At 38.8% G+C, this 22,880-nt stretch overlaps 1 protein-coding gene and 1 pseudogene across 1 annotated transcript in view; one reads left to right on the forward strand and one right to left on the reverse strand.

Annotated features, from left to right (window-relative positions):
* Positions 1–1,654: 1,654 nt before the first annotated feature.
* Positions 1,655–22,880, reverse strand: part of ARSK (arylsulfatase family member K) — a 56,490-nt gene continuing 35,264 nt past the window's right edge. Inside the window, exons 5-8 of the mRNA XM_006080258.4 lie at positions 18,107–18,278; positions 14,344–14,568; positions 4,301–4,525; positions 1,655–2,171 (exon numbers count right to left, since the gene is read on the reverse strand). Of these exons, the coding sequence (XP_006080320.4) occupies positions 1,882–2,171; positions 4,301–4,525; positions 14,344–14,568; positions 18,107–18,278 (912 nt within the window). The 3' untranslated portion in view covers positions 1,655–1,881. The remainder of the gene's footprint in view (positions 2,172–4,300; positions 4,526–14,343; positions 14,569–18,106; positions 18,279–22,880) is intronic.
* On the forward strand, positions 19,237–20,712 carry LOC112586798 (annotated as a pseudogene).

Below are 22,880 nucleotides of genomic sequence, written 5' to 3' on the forward strand. Positions count from 1 at the left end.
GGACAGGTTGATTCTAGATTTATATGAGAAAAATAAATAAGCAAGAATAGCCTGGACAATTCTGAAAAAGAAAACTGATTCATGGGAAACAGTCCTACCAGATATTGCCTACCCCATTTATAAACAAAATAGAATGGTCCACTGCAAAGTAAGAAATGTTTTGAAAGTACCCAAATGTCAGTGCGCCTTGTATATAATAAAAATGTCATTTCAGATCAATAGACGAAAAGATCATTTATTCAGTAAAAGTTGTTATATAGCAAAGTGGCATTTTCTAACTGATGGAATAAATATTACTTTTCTCAATAAGAGGTCAATTGGGTGGTCATCTTAAAAAAAAAACAAGCTAAAGTTAGATCTCTAATATGTAATACATTCCCATGGGTTAAAAACCTAAGAGTGAAAAATAAAACTCTAAATGAAGATAGGTAGGAAAAGCCATTCTAAATATGACACAAAATCCCAAAGCCACAAAATCAAGGATTCATAAATCGGACTGCATGAAAATACCAATTTCTACATGTCAACAAACACTAGGGCACTAGTCAAAATACAAATTATGAAAAGGAAAAAGATATTTGCAGCTTCTCTAACAGACAGAGAGCTAATATCTAAAGTATGTAATAAAAAAGACAAATATCCAACAGAAACTAGGCAAAGTATAGAAATAGAAAAGGTCATAGTAAAGAAAATTCCAATGGCTATTAAATATATGAAAATATGATCTACTTTACACATAGTAAGGAAAATAACAATAAGATATCTTTTATCTGCCCAATTGGCAATAAATGTGAGGACACATGTTTCTAGTAGGAGTATAAATTGATATAATGTTTGTAGGGGTAATATAGTAGTGTCTAGAGTAATTTTGCTAGATATAGTCTTGCCCCAGCAATTTCACTTCTAGGTGTCTTTGTTAAAGTGAAGAAAAAGAGAGCAAGCTGTGGAACATTTTGCATGGTATGCTACCATTTGTTGGGGTGGAGGAGTGCTGTCTCTCAAAGGATACATAGGAAGGTGGTTAAAGTAGTTGTCTCCAAAAAGGGGAGCTGGATGGTTGAGGGATTGGAAAAGAGACTTCACACTCATTGTTAACCCTTTAGTACCTTTTTGAAATTTATGCCTTGTGCATATATTTTGCCTATTAAAAAAAATAAAACCAGCCATATCCATGGTCTGTGTCCCATAAAATACTCCAAATTCTCCCATCAAATACATTCAAATGACCTATGTCCAATCAGATAAAAATAACTCATCAGACACCATCGGATACTCAAAAGTAACTATTTTATAGTTCATAAGTAATAATTTTAATACTTGTTACAATATTCTATATTCCATAATATTCAGAGGAACACAACTTTATGTTCTAGTATTTGTTTCCATCCTTTTAATACTCCCATTAAGTTGTTAGAAGTTGCTAAGAATAAGGTCTTGATAGTAATCATTTGGCACCCCACTGCAGTACTCTTGCCTGGAAAATTCCATGGACGGAGGAGCCTGGTGGGCTGCAGTCCATGGGGTCGCTAAGAGTCAGACACAACTGAGCGACTTCGCTTTCACTTTTCACTTTCATGCATTGCAGAAGGAAATGGCAACCCACTCCAGTGTTCTTGCCTGGAGAATCCTAGGGACGGGGGAGCCTGGTGGGCTCCCGTTTATGGGGTTGCACAGAGTTGGACACGATTGAAGCGAGTTAGCAGCAGCAGTAGAAGTAATCATTTTGAAAATATATTATTCTATAATGATTGGTATCTTATTTTAAAAGAGTACATTCTTTAAAATCAGTAATTATTAAAACTAACATTTCAAATGCATAATGAATCATGATTTTATAACATATTTCTATATAGCTCTAAAACATTCTTTTCTCTTTTTTGTTCAAATTGTTTTTGCATCAGAGTGGGATTTAAGCCACTGATCGATGGCATTTTCATACTTCTTTGGTTTTTTCAGCCAGTCCTGGTGCCACCTAAGGTTTGCTATGACATTTGAATAGTTTTGCCCTATACTTTGTTTCCACTTGATAAACTGCTCTTTATTGTACTGGTGGACAGAAGCAGAAACCTTAGGGTAGTTAATAATGGAACGAAGCTTCTGATCCAACGAAGAAGTAACTTCTGGAAACTTTGCAGCAATATTTGTTAATTCATCTGGATCTGAGGAAAGATCTGAAAGAAAAAAAAAATTGAATAACTGTCAAAACAGTTACCTGCTTAAAAAACATTTTTTAGAATTTCATTACTCTGTAGTGGATAATGCAGTATAGTTTATTTTTCTTTTCAGTTCTTAGTGTAGTAAGCTGAAGGGTGGTATAAATGGAAACTTAATATACCAAGAGTTAAACACCTTTCTAAATGTAGGTCTCTTCCTTCTTATCGTTATCCTTCTATCACATTTTCCCCTTTATCTATTCTTAGATGGCAGAAACAGTCAAACTAGTAGGCTGGCTTAGCCTCAGTGCTTTCTGCTTTTGATACTTTGCTTACTTTGACGTGCAAAAAATATATATATTAATGCTTATATTGTTACATTTCAACAGGCCCAAACGTTCCAGCTGTAGAATTCTTTATATAGCCGAGTCATGTTCTTGCAACTTCCCTTACTCCTAGGTTTCTGTTTGCTTTTAAATACATTTGCAACCCGTGCTTGGATTTTTGAAAATTACATTCAGTGATACTATTTCAGCAAATAGGCATGGAAATAAGAACTCTCAATCACTACCATCGAGAAAATAATGATAAACATTTCAGATAACATAAACACTCCTTTGACCTACAATGTAGGAAGACAGAAGATATAACTAGAATGCCAACCTAGTTGGAAAAAGAGCAAATTGAAGCTCTTATGACAATTTGCCTGAGACAGTAAATGAATAATGAGTGCGCAGTGAGAGAAAAACCCCTCCAGGCTTATTTGAGTGCATTAGCCAGAAGATTGCTGATGACACGCATGATTTTGCTGGGTGATTTCAGATGGCACCTCTCTGAGAAAGGGAAGCAGTGAATAAACCCTAGAGAATACAGGAAAGGCAGGCTCCCCCACTGATTCTTTTCATAGTCACATCTGCTTTTTGCAGAACATAAGCAATGAATGAACAAGAGATGCCCATTACTCAACAGAATGAAAACTTAGGTACATTTTTGAAGCCAAGAATCTCCTCCTTTTAGAGTTAAGGACGGGTCAATCAATTCAGCCTCTAAAGAATTATTTTGAATTAATAATTTTGGCATTTATAACTGGGAAAAAACTTAGGGAGAAAGGAATATTAAAAATAGCTTTAGCACATTTTATGTGCAAAAAGGTGGCAAAGAATAAGTAAAACCATAAATCTAATAATGCTGCTTGAAAACAAATTCAGAGTAGTGATTCTACCACGTTTTTGTAGGGGAGAAGGAGCATGGATTTTGGAGTCAGATCTGGTTTGAAATCCCAAGCTTTTCCACTTCTTAGCTATGAGACTTTGCATAGGTATCTGAACCCTAGTCTTCTCTATAAAATAAGGATGATAATATCATCTTGGAGGGGATTCCCCAATGGCCCAGCAGGTAAAGAATCCATCTGCGATGCAGGAGATGCAGGTTCAATTCCTGGGTCGGGAAGATTCCCCAGAAGAGGTCATGGTAACCCACTGCAGTATTCTTGTCGGGAAAATCCCCTGGACAGAAGAGCCTGGCAGGCTATGGTGCATGGGTTGCAAAGAGTCAGACACAACTGAAGCGACTGAGCACACAACACATCATCTTGCAGGGCTGAGGGGAACGTTAAATAATAAATAATAAATGTAGGATGTCAGCCTCCATAAGATAGGAGTTAATCTTCCAGAACAACTGAATCCGAGGTACAATGAGAGGGCGCTGACAACTGATTGGGGAAGATAACCATGAATATCAGAAGACATCTTGATCAGAGAATACAGCTGTGTCAGTCTTGAGACCCAGATCAAAAGCCTTAGGGCACTTGCTTTGGAATTCAGATGCTGATTTTCAAAGAAGTGGCTTCTCTCCAGGGCAATGTTTTGTAAATCAACTCAGTGTGAGAAACTGCAGGTATTTATTTACTTTAACAAAGATTTGGTTCAGTTGCTCAGTCAAGTTAGACTCTTGCGACCCCATGGACTGCCACTGCCAGACTTCCCTGCCCATCACCAACTCCCGGAGCTTACTCAAATTCACGTCCATCGAGTCGGTGATGCCATCCAACCATCTGAACAGAGATTATTGGCTCTCTTGAGCAAATACTGTATAGGTCAACTCATTAAAAATAATCTCTACCTAAAAAATAATATCAGCAAACTTACTGAAGAGTTGAGGCAATACTGAAGCGCCATCAGAGTAGGCTATATACTTCCATTGGTTAGTTCGAAGCATGTAGGTGGAAGCATTTACATTGCATCCATGGAATTCACTCAGAATCCAGGGTGGGTGTAGGTTTTTTAATTTTTGTTCATTCTTAAACATTTCTGATGATGATGGCAGCAGAGAGTATCCGCTCAGGTTCTGAGGCAGAGGAATTCCAGCAATATCTACATGACAAAAATAAGACTATTTTTTTTTAAATTGCATCCCGTAGCATGCAGGATGATCCCTGACCAGGGGGTGGAACCTGTGCCCCCTGCATTGGAGTCATGGAGTCTTAACCACTGGGCTGCCAGGGAAGTCACAAAATAACACAGGATTTTAAAATAAGTCATTCTTTCATTCGTTGAACATTGATAAATGACATCATTAAAGGTCACAGAGACTAGAGATTATATATAGATTTTGTAAATTGCCTAGACTCAAATGCTTACTTCCCAGCCTTGTGACTTTGGGCATGTTGTTAACCATTTGAACCTCAGTTTCTTCATCTGTAAAAGGGAAATAATAATAGTGCCTGTATTTCACAGATCTATTTTAGGTTTAAATCTGATAACTTAAGTAAAATTCTGAGGAATAGTGCCTGACACATAGGAAATCCTCAATAAATATTAGTTAATATCATAAGTCCTTCATTTCTGAATGATTAAGAGATCCCAGGTATCTCTCAGATTTGTTCCACAGAATATTAACAAAATGTATATGAGAATGGAGTCTAGTAGTTACATATGTTTGCCAACAATGGTTAAAATTAAATATATAAATTTTGTGTAGATGTAAATGTATTGCTGATATGTATCATAAATCTTCAAGGTATACAGTGTGCCATGTATCCCATGTCATCCCATCTGATGACAGAATTTCTGTTTATTCCTAAGTAGCATCTTGAGGGACTAATATTTTGCAGAACATATGTTGGGAAATCCTGGATCATACTGATTTAGAGAAAAATAATCTATTTTTTCCGTATCAAATATAGATACAAAAAACAAAGCATAAGAAATGTCTAACTTAAAAAAGAGGCTGCTGCTGAGTCACTTCAGTCGTGTCCGACTCTGTGCGACCCCACAGACGGCAGCCCACCAGGCTCCCTCGTCCCTGGGATTCTCCAGGCAAGAACACTGGAGTGGGTTGCCATTTCCTTCTCCAATGTATGAAAGGGAAAAGTGAAAGTGAAGTCGCTCAGTCATGTCCAACCCTCAGCGACCCCATGGACTGCAGCCTTCCAGGCTCCTCCATCCATGGGATTTTCCATTTGCTTGGAATTCAAGCTATCTTTTTCCTATAGAAAAATAGGGAATTCACTGGCAGTCCAGTGGTTAGGACTCTTGTGATTTCACTGCCATGCACCCAGGTTCAATCCCTGGTAGGAAAACTAAGATCTTGCAAGCCATGAAAAAAAAAAAAAAATACAGTTAATTATGGCTGGGGACTTGGGGTAGTTCCAAAGGGAGTCTGCAGTTGCCTCCCCCACAGTTTCTCTGGTTTCAATGTTCCATGTTTTTAGAAACATTAATTTAGAAATAATTATATTTCCAATGAAAAATAGAAAGTAATATATCTGCAATGCTAGAAATTAAACAAAATTGAATAATAAAATTATTTTAGCTTGACTGTACATATTTAAGTGAGCTTCCCAGATGGCTCAGTGGTAAAGAATTCACCTGTCAATGCAGGAGACCCAGGTTCAGTCCCTGGGTTGGGAAAATCTCCTGGAGAGGGAAATGGCAAGCCACTCCAGTATTCTTGGGTGGAAAATTCCATGGACAGAGGAGCCTGGTGGGCCACAGTCCATGGGGTTGCAAAGAGTTGGCCACAACTGAGCCCACACATAAAGGTATGTCAGGAAACGGATTAATTAAAAGAGAATAAGGAAGTAGACTGGAGAAGGCAATGGCACCCAACTCCAGTACTCTTGCCTGGAAAATCCCATGGATGAAGGAGCCTGGTAGGCTGCAGTCCATGGGGTCGCTAAGAGTCAGACACGACTGAGCGACTTCACTTTCACTTTTCCCTTTCATGCATTGGAGAAGGAAATGGCAACCCACCCCAGTGTTCTTGCCTGGATAATCCCAGGGACAGGGGAGCCTGATGGGCTGCCATCTATGGGGTTGCAGAGAGTCGGACACGACTGAAGCGACTTAGCAGCAGCAGCAGCAAGGAAGTAGACAAAGGCCTCTAATATAAATTTTCTAAAGGGACTTGTTTTACATATGAAAGTGAAGTTGCTCAGTTGTGTCCGACTCTTTGCGACCCCATGGACGGTAGCCTACCAAGCTCTGCAGTCCATGGGATTTTCCAGGCAAGAATACTGGAGTGGGCTGCCATTTCCTTCTCCAGGGGATCTTCCCAACCCAGGGCTCGAACCAGGGTCTCCCACATTGTAGACAGATGCTTTACCGTCTGAGCCACTATAACTTAATTAAAAAAACTGTATCTTCCATTTCCTTGGAAGGGGCATATTACAAGTCCTAATCTTCTGCCAACCATCCATCATCAGGGACTTTTTTTGAGAAAGAATGACAAGTAAAGAAAGGAAGAGAACTATTTGAGATAACTGGTTAATAACAAAAGAAGAAGAAAGAGCAAAGATGTTAAAGAGAGAAAATGCACAAGATGCACAAGAGAAAAGATAGCCCAGGACTTCCCCGGAGGTCCCATGGTTAAAAATCTGCCTGTCAATCAGGGGATCTGCATTGCTTCCCGGGTGGGGGAAGATTCCATGTGCCACGTGGCAACTGAGCCCCTGTGCCACAAGTACTGAGCCCGCATTCTAGAGTCTGTTCCCTGCAACGAGAAGCCAAGGCAATGAGAAACCCACGTGCTCACTGCAACTGGAGAGTAGCCCCTGCTCGCCACAACGAGAGAAAGCGCTGCACAGCAACAAAGACCCAGTGACGCCAAAACTTAATTAAATAATTAAAAAAAAATAGTAATTTTAAAAACTAACAGGATGGCCCAAGATGAAACTAATTAAGCTGCAAGACAGTAGGCTACTTACTGTAAGGGCTACTGTAAGAAGTGGAGAAGGCAATGGCACCCCACTCCAGGATTCTTGCCTGGAAAATCCCATGGACGGAGGAGCCTGGGGGGCTACAGTCCATGGGGTCACAAAGAGTCGGACACGACTGAGCGACCTCACTTTCACTGTAAGAAGAAAGTGGCCCGGGAACAGGCTGGGTCAGGCTGGTCAGAGTGTCAGCTGTCAGCGGGCACCACTGGGAGGCGGAGGAAGGGAGAGAAGGGCTTTGGAGACGGCTGGAAAGCTGGGGCCAACTGGCACACACCCATGACTGGGGAGTGTCCTGTATTTAGCATCCTAGTCAACTTTAATACTTAAAAATGCCTTATTTCAGATCTAATCTTAGCCTAATTTTCCTAAAGAAACTTGTTAGAGTAAAGAAAATTTAAATAATTCTCTTGTGTTTATTTGTGTTAAGCTGGGATAAGAATCCATTTAAGTATATATATATATATATATATATATATATATTTTTTTTTTTTTTTTTCCTACTCATCTAACAGGCTAGTTGCTATTCCAGATGTAGGGAAACAACAGTGGACAAAGCAGGTAAGCTCTCTCAGACTCTAAGAACTTACATTCTAATGTGGGGAGACAGATAAATCTGCTAGGTGGTAATCAGTGCAACGAAGAAAAATAAAGCAGGGTAAGAGGGCTAGAGAGTGATGGCAGGAATGCATGTGTGCGCCGTGTTATACAGGATGGTCAGGGGAGGCCTCTCTGATGAGGAGAAAGGGCTGCAGTGAGCCCAGCAGATCTCTGGAAGTGGAGAGGAAGGGCATTCACCCAGGGAACAGCACTTGTAAACACTGAGGCAGGAAGCTGCTTCATTCCATCTGCTCCCCAAACACTAAGGAGTCCAGCATGGCTGGAGCAGAGTACGTGACGGTAGAGTTGTTTGAGATGAGTTGGGGGAGGAAGAAATCACGTTGGACTCACAGGTCTAATCAAAGATTCTGGATTTTACTCTAAATGATTTTGAACAGAATCATGTCATGGTTTAGATGATAACTGGAGAAGGAAATGGCAACCCACTCCAGTATTCTCACCTGGAGAATCCCATAGACAGAGGAGCCTGGCGGGCTGCAGCCCATAGGGTCACAAAGAGTCAGACACAGCTTAGTGACATTAATATAAAAATATTAAAAAACATAAAATATTAAATAATATAAAAATATTAATGTTAATAATATCTCACATTTAACCATTTGCCATTTTCCAGTCATTGTTCTAGGCTATGGAACAGTCACTGTTATTTCCATTTTATTGATAAGAAAACTGAAGACCAGACATGTTAAGTTTCTTTCTCAAGGGTATACAGTTGGTAAATGCTGAAGGAGGTATTTGAATTTAGGCAGTCTGACTCCAAGATCTCTGGAGTCTTCAATACTGCTCCACAAGCCTGGATCTACTGTAGTTATTCAACTTTACAGTACTTTTCAGTCAATTAAAAACAAAACAATCTATGTAAAATGACCCTCCCAAACCTCCACTAAGATCCTGTAACAAGGAAGATTTTGCAATTTAAATCATTAGTATTGAAGCATTCTTTTAAACACAACTGCATTTTTATACAATTACATTTTCACAGTTTAAACATATCCTGGATTTATCCTTTATGTGAAAAGAAGGTAGGTATTTAAAAAAAGGCCAACTATTAAATGAAAAAAATTCACAGGAAAATAAGTTTAAAAGAGAATGTCAAGACAATTTTAATTTAAAAATGATATTATTTCTAACTGAGCTAAAGGATGCTGATACTAGATTATTTGAGAAGAAAATATTTTGGGGAGTAATTATTTTAAAAAACTATTTTATTGAAGTATAGCTGACTTACAATGTTGTGTTAATTTCTGCTGTATAGCAAAGTGATTCTCTAATACATACACATATACATTCTTTTTCATATTCCTTTCCATTATGGTTTATCACAGGTTGGGGAATACTTTTTAAAGCATAATCTCTGAATTAATGATATTAACTTTATTACAGTATAAAGAATTCCTGTTCAGAGAGATGTCACTTTTCTGCCAGTCCTAGAAAATGACAATGGGATAGGGCCTACAACGATACTTAGACTAAAAGAACTCTTCCTACTTTATCATCAAACATCATTTCATAGAAAATAATCACTCTTCCAAAATATCTTTAAAAACTCTTTATAGACACTTTACCAAAATCTGTATGTTTATTAAGCTTAGATAGAACTAAGCTTAGATAGAATTAAGCTTAGACAGAGAACACTGTCTCATAGGTCTAAATTTAGAGTTATTAATCACTACTAAAAGTAGCTTTAAACTCTAAGTACTTTCATTTTAAAAGGCTGAATTAAACATCAGATTAAACCCAGACCATCAGAATTATCTTTGCCTTGTTGACTGGAAAGGCTGTTTAAACAAGGCAACAGATTCATTTTATGCTAATCCTGGTTTAATTGTTAATAGTATTCTTTTACTCTAAAAAAATGTGCTGATTTGGACAATAAATTAGGTAGATACTTTGTCTCAATAACCAACAAACCACACCAAAACAAAAAATTATTTATATACTTTAAAAGCCTACAGTTTTCTTTTCAATAATACAAGGGGGCCATTGTCATTTATCATTTCACTTTTTAAAATAAAATTGACTATTTTTAACCCAGTTCATCACTACTAGATATTCATACTGTTTCTAATTCTTTAATATAATGTAATATTATCCATGGAGATAAATCTTTGTGTGCATCTATAGGTTAATTGGGACATGGAACAACAGTCTGGTTCCAAATCAGGAAAGGAGTATGTCAAGGCTGTATATTGTCACCCTGCTTATTTAACTTATATGCAGAGTACATCATGAGAAATGCTGGACTGGATGAAGCACAAGCTGGAGTCAAGGTTGCCAGGAGAAATATCAATAACCTCAGATATGCAGGGTGACACCACCCTTACGGCAGAAAGGGAAGAAGAACTAAAAAGACTCTTGATGAAAATGAAAGAGGAAAGTGAAAAAGTTGGCTTAAAAATCAACATTCAGAAAACTAAGATCATGGCATCTGGTTCCATCACTTCATGGCACATAGATGGGGAAACAGTGGAAACAGTAAGAGACTTTATATTTTTGGGCTCCAAAATCACTGCAGGTGGTGACTGCAGCCATGAAATTAAAAGACCCTTACTCCTTGGAAGAAAAGTTATGACCAACCTAGACAGCATATTAAAAAGCAGAAACATTACTTTGTCAACAAAGGTCTGTCTAGTCAAAGCCATGGTTTTTCCAGTAGTCATGTTTGGATGTGAGAGTTGGACCATAAAGAAAGCTGAGCACCAAAGAATTGATGTTTTTGAACTGTGGTGTTGGAGAAGACTCTTGAGAGTCTCTTGGACTGCAAGGAGATCCAACCAGTCCATCCTAAAGGAAATCAGTCCTGAATATTCATTGGAAGGACTGATGCTGAAGCTGAAATTTCAATACCTTGGCCACCTGATGTGAAGAACTGACTCATTGGAAAAGACCCTGATGGTGGGAAGGATCGAAGGCAGGAGGAGAAGGGGATGACAGAGGATGAGATAGTTGGCTGGTATCACTGACTCAATGGACATGAGTTTGGGTAAACTCCGGGAGTTGGTGATGGACAGGGAGGCCTGGCGTGCTGTGGTTCATGGGGTCTCAAAGAGTCAGATACTACTGAGCAACTGAGCTGAACTGAATAGGTTAATTCCTAAAATTGGAATTTTCTAGGTCAAAATATATGCATATTTCTAAGTAATTTGGAACATAATGCCACATTTGCCTCCAGGAAATCTGTGCCAGTTTATACTCCCAGCAGCAGAACATGAGAAGGCATATTTCCAATATGAGCTTTTCTGCTTTTTAAAAGAATCTTTGCAAACTCTATGTGTGAAAGAAAAATGGTGTCTTCTTGTTTTAATATTTTTCTGACTACTGAGTTTGAAGCTCTAAAAATATCTTGGCCATTTGTATGTCTTCTGTTGTGAATTGCTTACTTATATATTCTGGTCAATTTGCTAATAGGGTATGTCTCTTTTTCATAGACTTGTGAGAGTTCTATTAATATTAACCTTTTATCACTTATAAAAAGGTTAATTTTAGATAAATAATGTTACATGTTGTTTCCCAGCTCCAGCAAAGGTTCTTGTTTTTTTATTTTTTGGCCTTGATGTGTGGCATGTGTGGGATCTTAATTCCCGGACCAGGGATCAAACCTTCACCCCCTGCAATGGAAACACAGAGTCTTAACCAGTGGACCTCTAGGGAAGTTCTCTAAGGCTCCCCCTTGCGTCTTTCTGTTTCTACCTTATCTCTGATTAACATCTGATTAATAGGATGCTTCAGTGTTTTATATAAAGTTCCATGCCTAGATATTCTCTTCATTCTCCTCTGCCAACCATATAACTGTAATTTTTTCCCTTTTCATAATAAAAAATATTCGTTATGAAACACATTAAGCCTTGAAGATGTTAATTTTCTGTTTAAAACTGGAGAGACACTGATCTTTGGCTTTACTTACTTGAGTTAGGCAGGTCTGATCAACACATGATGTAAATGCTGTTAATACAATATATTCTGCTGGGAATGTGACTCAGAAGGAGTCTATTAACAAATGCCAAAGTTAAAAACAACAAAAACCTATGCAGACCTATGAGTTTTTAAAAACTGTAATAACTGACAAATTATAGAAAAAAAAATCTACAATTTCAGGGAACTTAACATAATTTCCAGAAGGGTATGGAAGAAATGCAAAGGGGTTTCTGGGAACGTTTTGTTTGGCTAAAGAAATGCTCATTGTCACGTAACATAAAATAGGCAGGGATAGGAAGGTGTCCCCGTAGGTGGATAAATGACAATTCCCTCATTCCAAACAACTTTATTTAGTATTTTCTTAAATAAGCTGTTAAGATACATACATTGTGAAATCTTCCAGTTTGCAGATGATTTTTAACTTTTATGAGGTTGGCAAGTAGTGATAATGGTGTATCAAGATTGTACAGAAAATCTGCATTATAGGCAAATATAAAACAATATTCAAAGAAAAATGATTTAAACAGTGCCTATTAATTAACTAACACATAAAGTGATAGAATGACTAGAAAGAGATGAGAACTCAACACAGACAGCTTCCTACAGATACTGGACTATTTAGCTGCTAAGTCAAAAAAGACAAAATGCCAAATATCGCTGTGAAATACATTGAGGGAAAGCAGAAAGAATCATCCCAGCCTTTAACAGTCTTTTGCAGTTCTGATCACTGTACCTCAAGAAAGCAGAACAAGGGTAAAAAGTTCAGCAAATTTGGGTGGGAAAAGTTCCATATGAGAAAAAACTAGGGGAGGAAACTAAGGAAATGCCACTGTAAAGAATCATTCACATAGCTACATCTTCATACAGCTACAAAGACGATAATAAGGGAGGCACTTCAAATATACATAATCACACACACACATTTTTGGATGAAAAACAGAAGTGAGGAAAAGTAATAGGTATTGCCTGGAAATTGAAGGAGCCAGAAAGTGGCAAAGATATGACTGTGTGATAATTGCTTTGGGACAAAAGGGAACCAGCAAGTGATGAGTAAGAAACTGAAGAGATTAAAAATACACACCAGGCAAAAGAACAACAAAGAAGTGTGGTCACATATGCAAGTGATGTGAAAGAGAAAAGAAGGGCACTGATTTTTTTTTTTTTTTTTTTAAATTTGGCCATGAGGCTTGTGGGATTTTAGTTCCCCAGCTGAGGATTCAACCTGGGACCTTGGCAGTGACAGGGAGTGCAGAATCCTAACCACTGGACCACCAGGGAATTCCCAGCACTGATTTAAATGCACAATAAAGAAATTTAAGACCCCATGACAGTCTTTAATTAAATGAAGGTGAAGACTTTGTAGCAGAAAAAAAGGAAATAATAAGATTTTTCTTATTTCTTTAATTTCCAGATATGTTTGTTTCACATTTTAATGTATACATATTAAACAGATATATCTTATGCTATGTTACATTTTTCTTTCTCCAAAATCTATTTATAAATTGATGGTACTTTTTGCAATTGATGGTGCTTTAGACCAGGGTATTTGATGTTACTGAATTTAATGGCCCCTAATTGGAGAAGGCAATGGTACCCCCACTCCAGTACTCTTGCCTGGAAAATCCCATAGGCGGAGGAGCCTGGTGGGCTGCAGTCCATGGGGTCGCTACGAGTCGGACATGACTGAGCGACTTCACTTTCACTTTTCACTTTCATGCATTGGAGAAGGAAATGGCAACCCACTCTAAAATTATTTCCTGGAGAATCCCAGGGACAGGGGAGCCTGGTGGGCTGCCGTCTATGGGGTCGCACAGGGTTGGACACGACTGAAGCAACTTAGCAGCTAAATTAGAAGCTAACAGTTCTATATAACTTCTTCTAAATTTATGATGGCTTTATTCTAGTATTTTTAACAAAAATTGCTAAATACCCACATCCCAATGTTGCTGTTCAAGACCTATGGTTATGCTTATAGACATTGATAAGCTAGTAAAATAAGTCATACAGAACAATCTAAAGGTTCTGAGGAGAAATATGCACACAGCATCAACATTAAGGGACATATGTAACACTGTGAAAAATTAGTAGTTTCAAAGTGGATAGAATAATCCAGAGGGAAATGCTTGCATTTTAGGTAGGGGATGGTAGAGAATCAAATGATACACAAATCATATCTATGAAGTTATAGAAATGAATATCTTATTGGCTTAGTTTATTGTCATATCCTGGTTGTGAATCTTTTGGAGGAAGAAGGACTAGAGGAAGTGAAGGCCAAAGGAACCTGAGGAATATTATCCTCATTTTTCAGATACAGATTTGATTCACAGTTAAATCAGTTGCTCAAAGTTATGAACAAGTCAGCAGGGGCCCCTAACCTATCTTGTTTATTCATTTCCCAGCATTATTACAAATAAATATTCACAGAATGGCATTACTTACCAAGCATAGTAGGGTAAATATCCACAAGAGAAACCACACTTGATACTTGTAGGTTGGCCTGAATTCCCGGCCCCATGATCAAGAGTGGGACATGGGAGCTAGCTTCGTACATACTCATCTTATAAAACTGTCGGTGTTCCATAGCCAGCTCCCCATGGTCTGAGGTGTATATGACGATAGTCTTCTGGAGAAGACCTAACTGGCGAAGAGCCAAAATAATTTCACCTGCAATATAAATTGAAGTAAATCTTAATTAGCCTTTAGTTCACTTTCTTTTTCCTATCATAATATGTTCATAATGATTCTACCCACTAAGAATTTATCAGGATGTTTCTTAACATCTGAACATTATCTACTGTTCTTCAGTAATTAACTTATGCCAGATTTCATGTGCTTGCTTCTCAGTGAATGGACTAAAGAGAGGATGGAGAAAATGTAGTACCTAAGGATAAGTTCCTTTATTTGGAGATCATCCTGGCTTGCTTTCTGTGTTTCTGTCAGGGAGTAGGGGAAAACATTATCTCCAGGGACTCGAATGAGAAAAGAAAGGCATGCGTGGGTATCCGGGCTGTGCATGTCTCAGGAAAGGCCTGGTGTCACCATCCACCCACAACTGCTGCCCAACGGGAGGGGATAAAAGGGGTCAGAACTCGTCCTCCTGATACCCTTTCTCTCAAATTCTCCATCACTAGATCATGCCCATGAAGCTGGCTGAGTCTTATGGAAATCCCACCTTTGAAAAAAAGGCTGGAAGCAGTACGGATGATATATGAATGTGATTTGGCATATTCTTGGACACTAAAATTCCTCTGACCAGTCCTGTCTCTAAGGGACATGAAACTTCCTCATTTTAATTAAGAGAACACAGTAAGACACAAGTCTAGAGAGAAGCATTGTTTCTATTTTGGCAGCTCCTGAATCTGGCCTGCAGGGGTCTGTCTTATTAAAAAAAAAAAAAAAACAAAAAACAACCCATAGGCAATTCTGAGTTCCAGTTGGATCTGAGACCCAGTCTCTGAGGAGTTATTTATGGGGTGCAGACCATCAGAATCTTTCAACTGGACAACTGTACTTGCTTCCTAGTTGGTTTTCTTGCCTCCACTCCTTTTTCCCCTTCATAATAATCTTTCTAAAATATCTGATCATGTCACCCCAGCTTAAAACTTTTCCATAGCTTCCCACTGTCTCACTCTTGCACAAGTTTAGCACCTTCAGCTAGCTGCCCCTTAAACCTTTACTTTTCACAATCCTGAACGACTTACAACTCCCTGAATGAATAATAATTGGTTTGTACTTCCTTGCCTTTGTATACACTCTCTGCCTTCCGTGTTGGATGCCCTTTCTTCCACGTCTACATGGCAAATCCCCATTCTTCCTTTATGACCCAGCTCAAGCATCACCTCCCTGGTGAAGCATTCCCTGTTCCTCCAGGTAGAGTGAAGTCCTCTGTCCCCAGGACCCTATAACTTGTATACTGCTGTAGTTACACCACCATGTTATAACTGCTGATGTTTATACTCATTCCATAAATGTTTACTGCCTTTTTATCTATGTGCCAGGCACCATGGATGCAAAACTAGGTACCTCGGATGCAATGATGAATGAGAAGGAATGTCCCTCCCCTCATGAAGTCCACATTCTTCAAGGGAAATGGACAGTAAAGAAGTGAGTAGACAAAATCATTAAATATTAGGATGTAAACAAACAAGATGATATGGGATAGAGTAAGTAAGATGATGGAGCTGCTATATTAATTTAGAGTGGCTGGGAAGATAGGATAGCCCTGAGGAGGTAGTATCTGGGCTGACAGCTAAAAATTGAGAACACTCAAGGAACTCCCTTGTGATCCAGTCCTTTGGACTCCACACTTCCACTGCCAGGGGCCTGGGTTCAGTCTCTGGTCAGGAAACTAAGATCCTACAAACAGTTTTGTGGGGCCAAAAAAAAAAAAAAAAAAAGCCAGCCATGTAAAAAAGCAAAGGGAAGGGCATCCCAGGCAGTGCTCAGATGCTCAGTCATGGCCGACTCTTTGCAACCTCATGGATTACAGCCCACCAGGCTCCTCTGTCCATGGAATTTTCCAGGCAAGAATACTGAAGTGGGTTGCCATTTCCTTCTCCAATCCCAGGCAGAAGGAGCAGCAAATATAAAGGCCTGAGGTGGGGTAAGAGGTTAGAGTGCTTTTAATTTCTTAATAATATTCAGCTTAGTACTACCAGTGCTCAAAGTAATGTGAACAGTACATGCTAAGTTGCTTCAGTTGTGTCCAACTCTTTGCAACCCCATGGACTGCAGCCCACCAGGCTCCTCTGTCCATGGAATTCCCCAGGCGAGAGTACTGGAATGGGTTGCCATGCCCTCCTCCAGGAGATCTTCCCAACCCAGGGACTGAACCCATGTCTCCTGTGTCTCCTGCATTGGCAGGCGTGTTCTTTGCCACTACTGCCACCTGGGAAGCCCAATGTGAATAGTGATGAATACTATTCAGGGACCAGACTAGCATAGATATAACAAAGAGATACAATATATTCCATAAATTTTGTAACATGAAGTGAACTGTTGCATCTTTTTTCTCTTAAGAGACTTAAAGAGGTATTCCCACACTGTCTGCAGCAATATTTTATGTACATATAATATTTCACTTTTGTTGATCTGGATGAATGGATAGCTGCAAACTTTCAAAAGTAATTTCCAGTGTGCAAATGAGTGAATATTCATTAATAATAGAAAATATTGAAATACAGTTCAGTAACTATGGATTTATGATTGAAGAAATTCATTTAAAATCTTATTTGTATTTAAGATTGAGTACTTGGAAAGTTCTTAGGACTTTTAAAACATATTATACTTGCTTTATTATAGTTTATCTATAGGGCTTTTTTGGGTTTCTTTTTTATACTTTCTATTTTTGCCAAGTGAATGCTTTTTAAGAAATAGCCATTTATTTGTTCATTCCCAAGGTTTACTTTGTTCAGAAGAAGTGCTACCCACACTTCACTAATTATAATTCTCCACTCCAAAGTGCAGCAAAATAAATGATATGGTTTTATAAAAATAATTTGTCCTAAAATGGAGATATTTTAAACCAGGGTTTTTCCACATCTGAATGGGAAATTGCCCTAACTCTATAAGTGGACAAGTAAAACATTATCTTGATGGTTGTCTCATGGAGGCAGGCTTGGTTTTGAGCTGAGTTAGGGAAGGAAATTTAATATAATTCTGGACCATAATGTACACGGGGAAACTGATTTCAATTTAAGTCTTGCTCTCACTGGCCAAGGAAGAATGGATGTGTTTTGCAATTATTACAAGTCTGGGAGAACTCACAAGATTTGCAATTATTACAAGCCTGGGAGAACTCACAAGATTCTATGTCTAATCTGTCTCATCTCCTTGAACTGAAGCTGCCTTATAATTGACTGTGTTTTGCTGAACAATGATTCCAGATTAAATCCAGTAAGGCATCTTGTTTCCAGCAGATGATAATTTTTTATGACCTTTTAAAAATATATGAACAAATCTAAGCATCTGTGAATTTATGAATAATTAAAATAGGAAAGACTTTTATTCTATTAATAATACAAATTATCCAATTTTTATATGTGTCAGTAATCTTATAATTCTAAGTCTGAAGTATCTCAGCAACTGTCATAAGAAATTATCTGAGGATATTCATACAGGTCACTAACCAGCATGATCACAGTTTGTTGGGAAAATATTATACTTTTTCCTCATCTAATTGCATTTTAATTATACTACTTACCAAGCATAGCATCTGTCTCAGCACACATAGCATAATAAAATGCTCTAATATTCTTAATTTCTTTTTCTGTAAACTTCCCGGTGCAGTTTTTGGTATATGAAGAGTAATAATCTACAGGGTGCATTTCTGACAGAGGTGACCACTTTGGGATTTTGATGGCATCATATGACACCTAAAGGGGGAGAAAACAAGTTGTAATAATCCTTCCTTCCAACTAGAATGTAAGCTACACCAGACGTTTCATTAATTAGGTTAGCAGAAAAGAATAGTTATGAATTATGTAAAGAAAACAGCAAATCAAATGCCTAAATTAGGAACAGATTTTTAGTATTCCCACTAACAACAAATATCAATATATCAATTTGTATACATGGTAAGACAGCTGTGAAATTATTTTAAGGATTATACGTGTGGAGGCTGAATGGAGGCCCAAGATGGCAGCACACTGGGAGTGTAACATCTGCATTTCTAGAGTCTTCCCAGTGCGAGTGGCTTAAGACCCGGCAGTTGTAGAACCCCATAGACTAGTCGTCTGGCAGGAACTTTGACCTCAGAGGTGGCTCTGAGTAAATCCATGTATGCAAGAAATAGATACAAAGACAAACCTCCTGACTTTGCATATCGGGCACCAAATATCCAGATTTTTTTTTATTTTATTTTATTTTTAAACTTTACATAACTGTATTAGTTTTGCCAAATATCAAAATGAATCCGCCACAGGTATACAGATTTTAAGCAGTACATTCAGATAAATCTTTATGGAAGAGTGAGTCTTAACTTTAAAGACCCTAAAGCAGTGAGAGCTCTGACTTGTACTCTCCTAAGGGAAGATTTTGGACTTTCTATTGATATTCTTCTGGAGAGAATAACTCCTTAAGTTTCCTTGAGACTCAACTATATTCACTGGGTAGAGGATTTGGTTGGTCATCAGGACTCTACAAAAGTACTCTCTGAAAAGGAACTGACATCTGTACTGGGGCATCCTGCATCTATCCTTTACTTGGAACAACTTTAAATGGCTGGTATTTCATGCAACAGAAGTAGATGATATGTGATATCAACTATGCAAAGAAGAATGTGGAACAGAATAACTTATCTGATTTTATAAAGTACCAAAGAAGACACTCCTGATGGATGCTCTTAAGGAAGAATCTGAGATAATCTGTGACTTTTGCATGTGCAACACTCTCTTTTTTGCCAGTCAGTTGGAAGCCAAGGTAAAATATTTTCTCCTCTAAAGTAGTTGAATATTTAAGTTTTCCTTGTTTGCAAAAATAAGAGCAGCTTTTATTTTGGAAGTTGTATCAATTAGTGTGCTTCTGGTATCAAGCACCTGAAAATCTAATTCCAGATTGACTTCACAAGAAAGTTTACTGGTTTATGTATTTGAGAAACCCAGCAATAGCGTGGACTTCGGGAACAGTTTGATCAAGGAGTTCATCACAATATCAAGGCTGAGACTGTTTTTTCCAGGTTCCTCTTGGCTCTGACTTGGCCCTTGGTTGTGTCTATTCTCAGGGAGTAAACGCCTGGAATCCTTGAAGACCCCCACCAAGTTCTGTAAATATAGGAGGTATCACAGAGATGGTGGCAGAAGGAGGTGAATTAGAGTTTGTTAGAAGGATCATCCATGACAGTTTACAACTTAAATAGAGATTAAGGTGGTATAACTGTATGCTGAGAAAGAAATGCTTCCTGGCTCCTCTGAAGGAAGAATTTTGCATATAAGGGGTTCCTAAAGTCACTTACACTGAATTCTGCCAAGGTCAGACAATGAGATGGGCTTTGGCTTGGAGTTTTTATGATGATGTAACAGTACCATCACCACCAAGTAAGCAAAGAACCTAAGAGAAGCCAAGGAAGCCCATTACGTTCGTTGTACTGGAGTCTGTGATGAAAGAACTGGCCCTCAAGCATCATCTCTGGGCTCTGAGACAGTGGAAGGCATAGTGGTGTGATGACATGGATTGAAAGAAAACTTCTCCCCGATCTGAAGGTCCAGAATAAATGAGTTCCCCATGAAAAGGAGGAAATTAGCCCTTTTCTTCTAACAGCCATAGAGATAACGCCTGGATTCACTTAAGGAGGAAGAAAAAAGACTGAGCAGGACAACTGAGAGGTTCCCCTGCTTCCAAGAATGTCACTGAAGCCTTGGAAGAGAAAAAGTCCCCCTTCAAAAAGTCCAGCAGTAGCCAAGATGTGACTCAGGGCCCCCAGGAGAGTGCGCTGGGAGAGCTTGTTCCACGGGAGGTGAGACTACCACTGTGGAGGGCCACGGCAGACTCCCCGAGGAAAACCCAGAGCCCACGGAGGGTGAAAGGAGTGAGGAAAAGGGAGAGATCGAGGTTCTGGAAAGTTGGAAAGGCTCTAGCAATGGAGCCTAGAACCACAAGGCTTCTGAGCAGTTCAGCAACCCAGGGTCTGAAAAGGGGAACCATCCCCAAGGAATGGCCGGACATTACCTATTCAAGTGTCTGACAAATGTTAAGAAGGAGGTAGATGATGCCTTAGTTGAAATGCACTGGGTCCAGGGCCAGAACAGGGATTTGATGAACCAGCTTTGTACTTATATACGTAACCAAATTTTCAGGCTTGTTGCTAGTTAACTCCAAAATTCTTGCACAGTTGGAAAGTTCTATAAGGCAGCTTGCTTTGGAGTATGGCCTGTGGGGTGGCAAGCTGAATTCCATCATTAGCTCACTGGTAGCATTATGTGGAATTATCTTAAAAAAACAAATTAGTCCATTTTTAAATATCCCTCTCCTGGTTTTTAAGTTACAGGGCATTGTAGTCTGGTAGTTCAGTGGAAGAATTGTGTTTATCAGCATCAACAAAAAGCCATCGGTAAACTCAGAAGGGATTTAAACCTGACTTAAGCTGATCACCTTGACTTCAGACTGGTTTTCTGAGACCAGAAGGATAATTTTTGTAGTCTGATTCTCATCAGAACGTACAGACCATCATGCCCTCTATGTCAGCCTTGCTTGCTTCCTGAGGAGGGGTGACTTTCTCACTCCTGCCCCTCATGGAGGTGGTGTCAGGTGAACAGCCCTGTACCCTCTTCTAAAATCATTCTTAAGACTGAAGACTTTGGGTACATATGATTGATGACCCCTGTATCAATTCAGAGAAAAGAACTGGCCCACCTAATGGTGGGAAAATCAGGGAGAGAAAGCTCAGTGATGCCAGGAAGAAGGGCTGATATCAGGGAGCGCCTGGAAATGGAGACATCGGCACATTCCTGACTCTTGTCTGTTTTGATGTTGCTTATTTCAGAAACAGAATTAGGTAAGCAAAACTGCCAGATGTGATTGAGATACAGCAGAATGAAGCCATACCCCTACCTCCGACCTGTTTAAAGTAATTTTTTAGCAGTTAAAAAAAATTATATGTATCAGTGAAAAACATGAACTATATTAGACAGTATTCTAATCCATAATAAGTGTCAATCACTTTACTATAGTTGTGTGATCAATTCAAAACTTCAGAATCAATAACCTAAGAATCCAAGCTCTTTTTTCTAGTAGTTCACTTGTAAAAATGCCAATATCCAGTGAGATAGCCAAATATTGGTTAAGAACAAATACAACTTTTTAATATATGTAAATGTTTACAGTTTGGGTGAAAAATCATTAAGACTAGACCTAAGTCATATATATCTTCTAGTCAGATAGCTTTAAAAAATTCAAATATATACTTAACTGTTTACTTAAAAACTATTTGACTCATTTCATTAGGCTAGTACTGACTCCTGACAAGTTTTTCAACATAGAGCCAGCTGGAACTTTTTAAGCAGACACAAACTTTGACATTATTTCCTTTAAAATAGGATGCACTACATAGTTTCTGGATAGAGGTGTTTTGTTTTTTTTTTTTTTTTTTACATTTTATTTAATTTAACTTTACAATATTGTATTGGTTTTGCCATATATCAAAATGAATCTGCCACAGGTATACATGTGCTCCCCATCCTGAACCCTCCTCCCTCCTCCCTCCCCATACCATCCCTCTGGGTCGTCCCAGTGCACCAGCCCCAAGCATCCAGTATCGTGCATCAAACCTGGACTGGCGACTCGTTTCATATATGATATTATACATGTTTCAATGCCATTCTCCCAAATGGATAGAGGTTTTAAAGTAACTTAAATTCGATTTAAGGTGACACATTTCAAACACAGGCAGTCCTCACTTTGCATAACTCAGGTATGCACATATATTAGTTACCACAGTTTAAATATTAATAACATCAGTTCCCCTATAGCAAGGTTCAAATTTCAGCTACTGTGAACCAAAACTTCAGAAATGGAGACCTGATTGAAATAAAAATGTGTTTATTGGGGTTTGCACTTTCCAGAGTTTCACAGGATTACAAAATGGGAGAGGCTTATAAAGGCAAAAAGCTGCAAGGCCACGGTCAGTTACATGAGTTGTTTATCAAGAATTGTAATTGGATTTGGTGAGCAGTAAGGATGCTTAGGTTGTTTGGGGTTTGAAATGATTGCATAGTTACAAGCGGAGACCTTGGGAGCAGAAGGCTGCAGCTGGCCCGAGTTGTTCTGAATACAGCTGGTCTGCTGCTGCTGCTGCTGCTGCTAAGTCGCTTCAGTCGTGTCCGACTCTGTGCGACCCCATAAATGGCAGCCCACCAGGCTCCCCCGTCCCTGGGATTCTCCAGGCAAGAACACTGGAGTGGGCTGCCATTTCCTTCTCCACAGTTCAAAGACAGTTCAAGTTTTCAGCGGTGCAGAGACGTGTCTGAGACCAGATCCTCAAT

The sequence above is a fragment of the Bubalus bubalis genome, chromosome 9 (genome assembly GCF_019923935.1).
Source record: "Bubalus bubalis isolate 160015118507 breed Murrah chromosome 9, NDDB_SH_1, whole genome shotgun sequence".
Classification (NCBI taxonomy): Eukaryota; Metazoa; Chordata; class Mammalia; order Artiodactyla; family Bovidae; genus Bubalus; species Bubalus bubalis.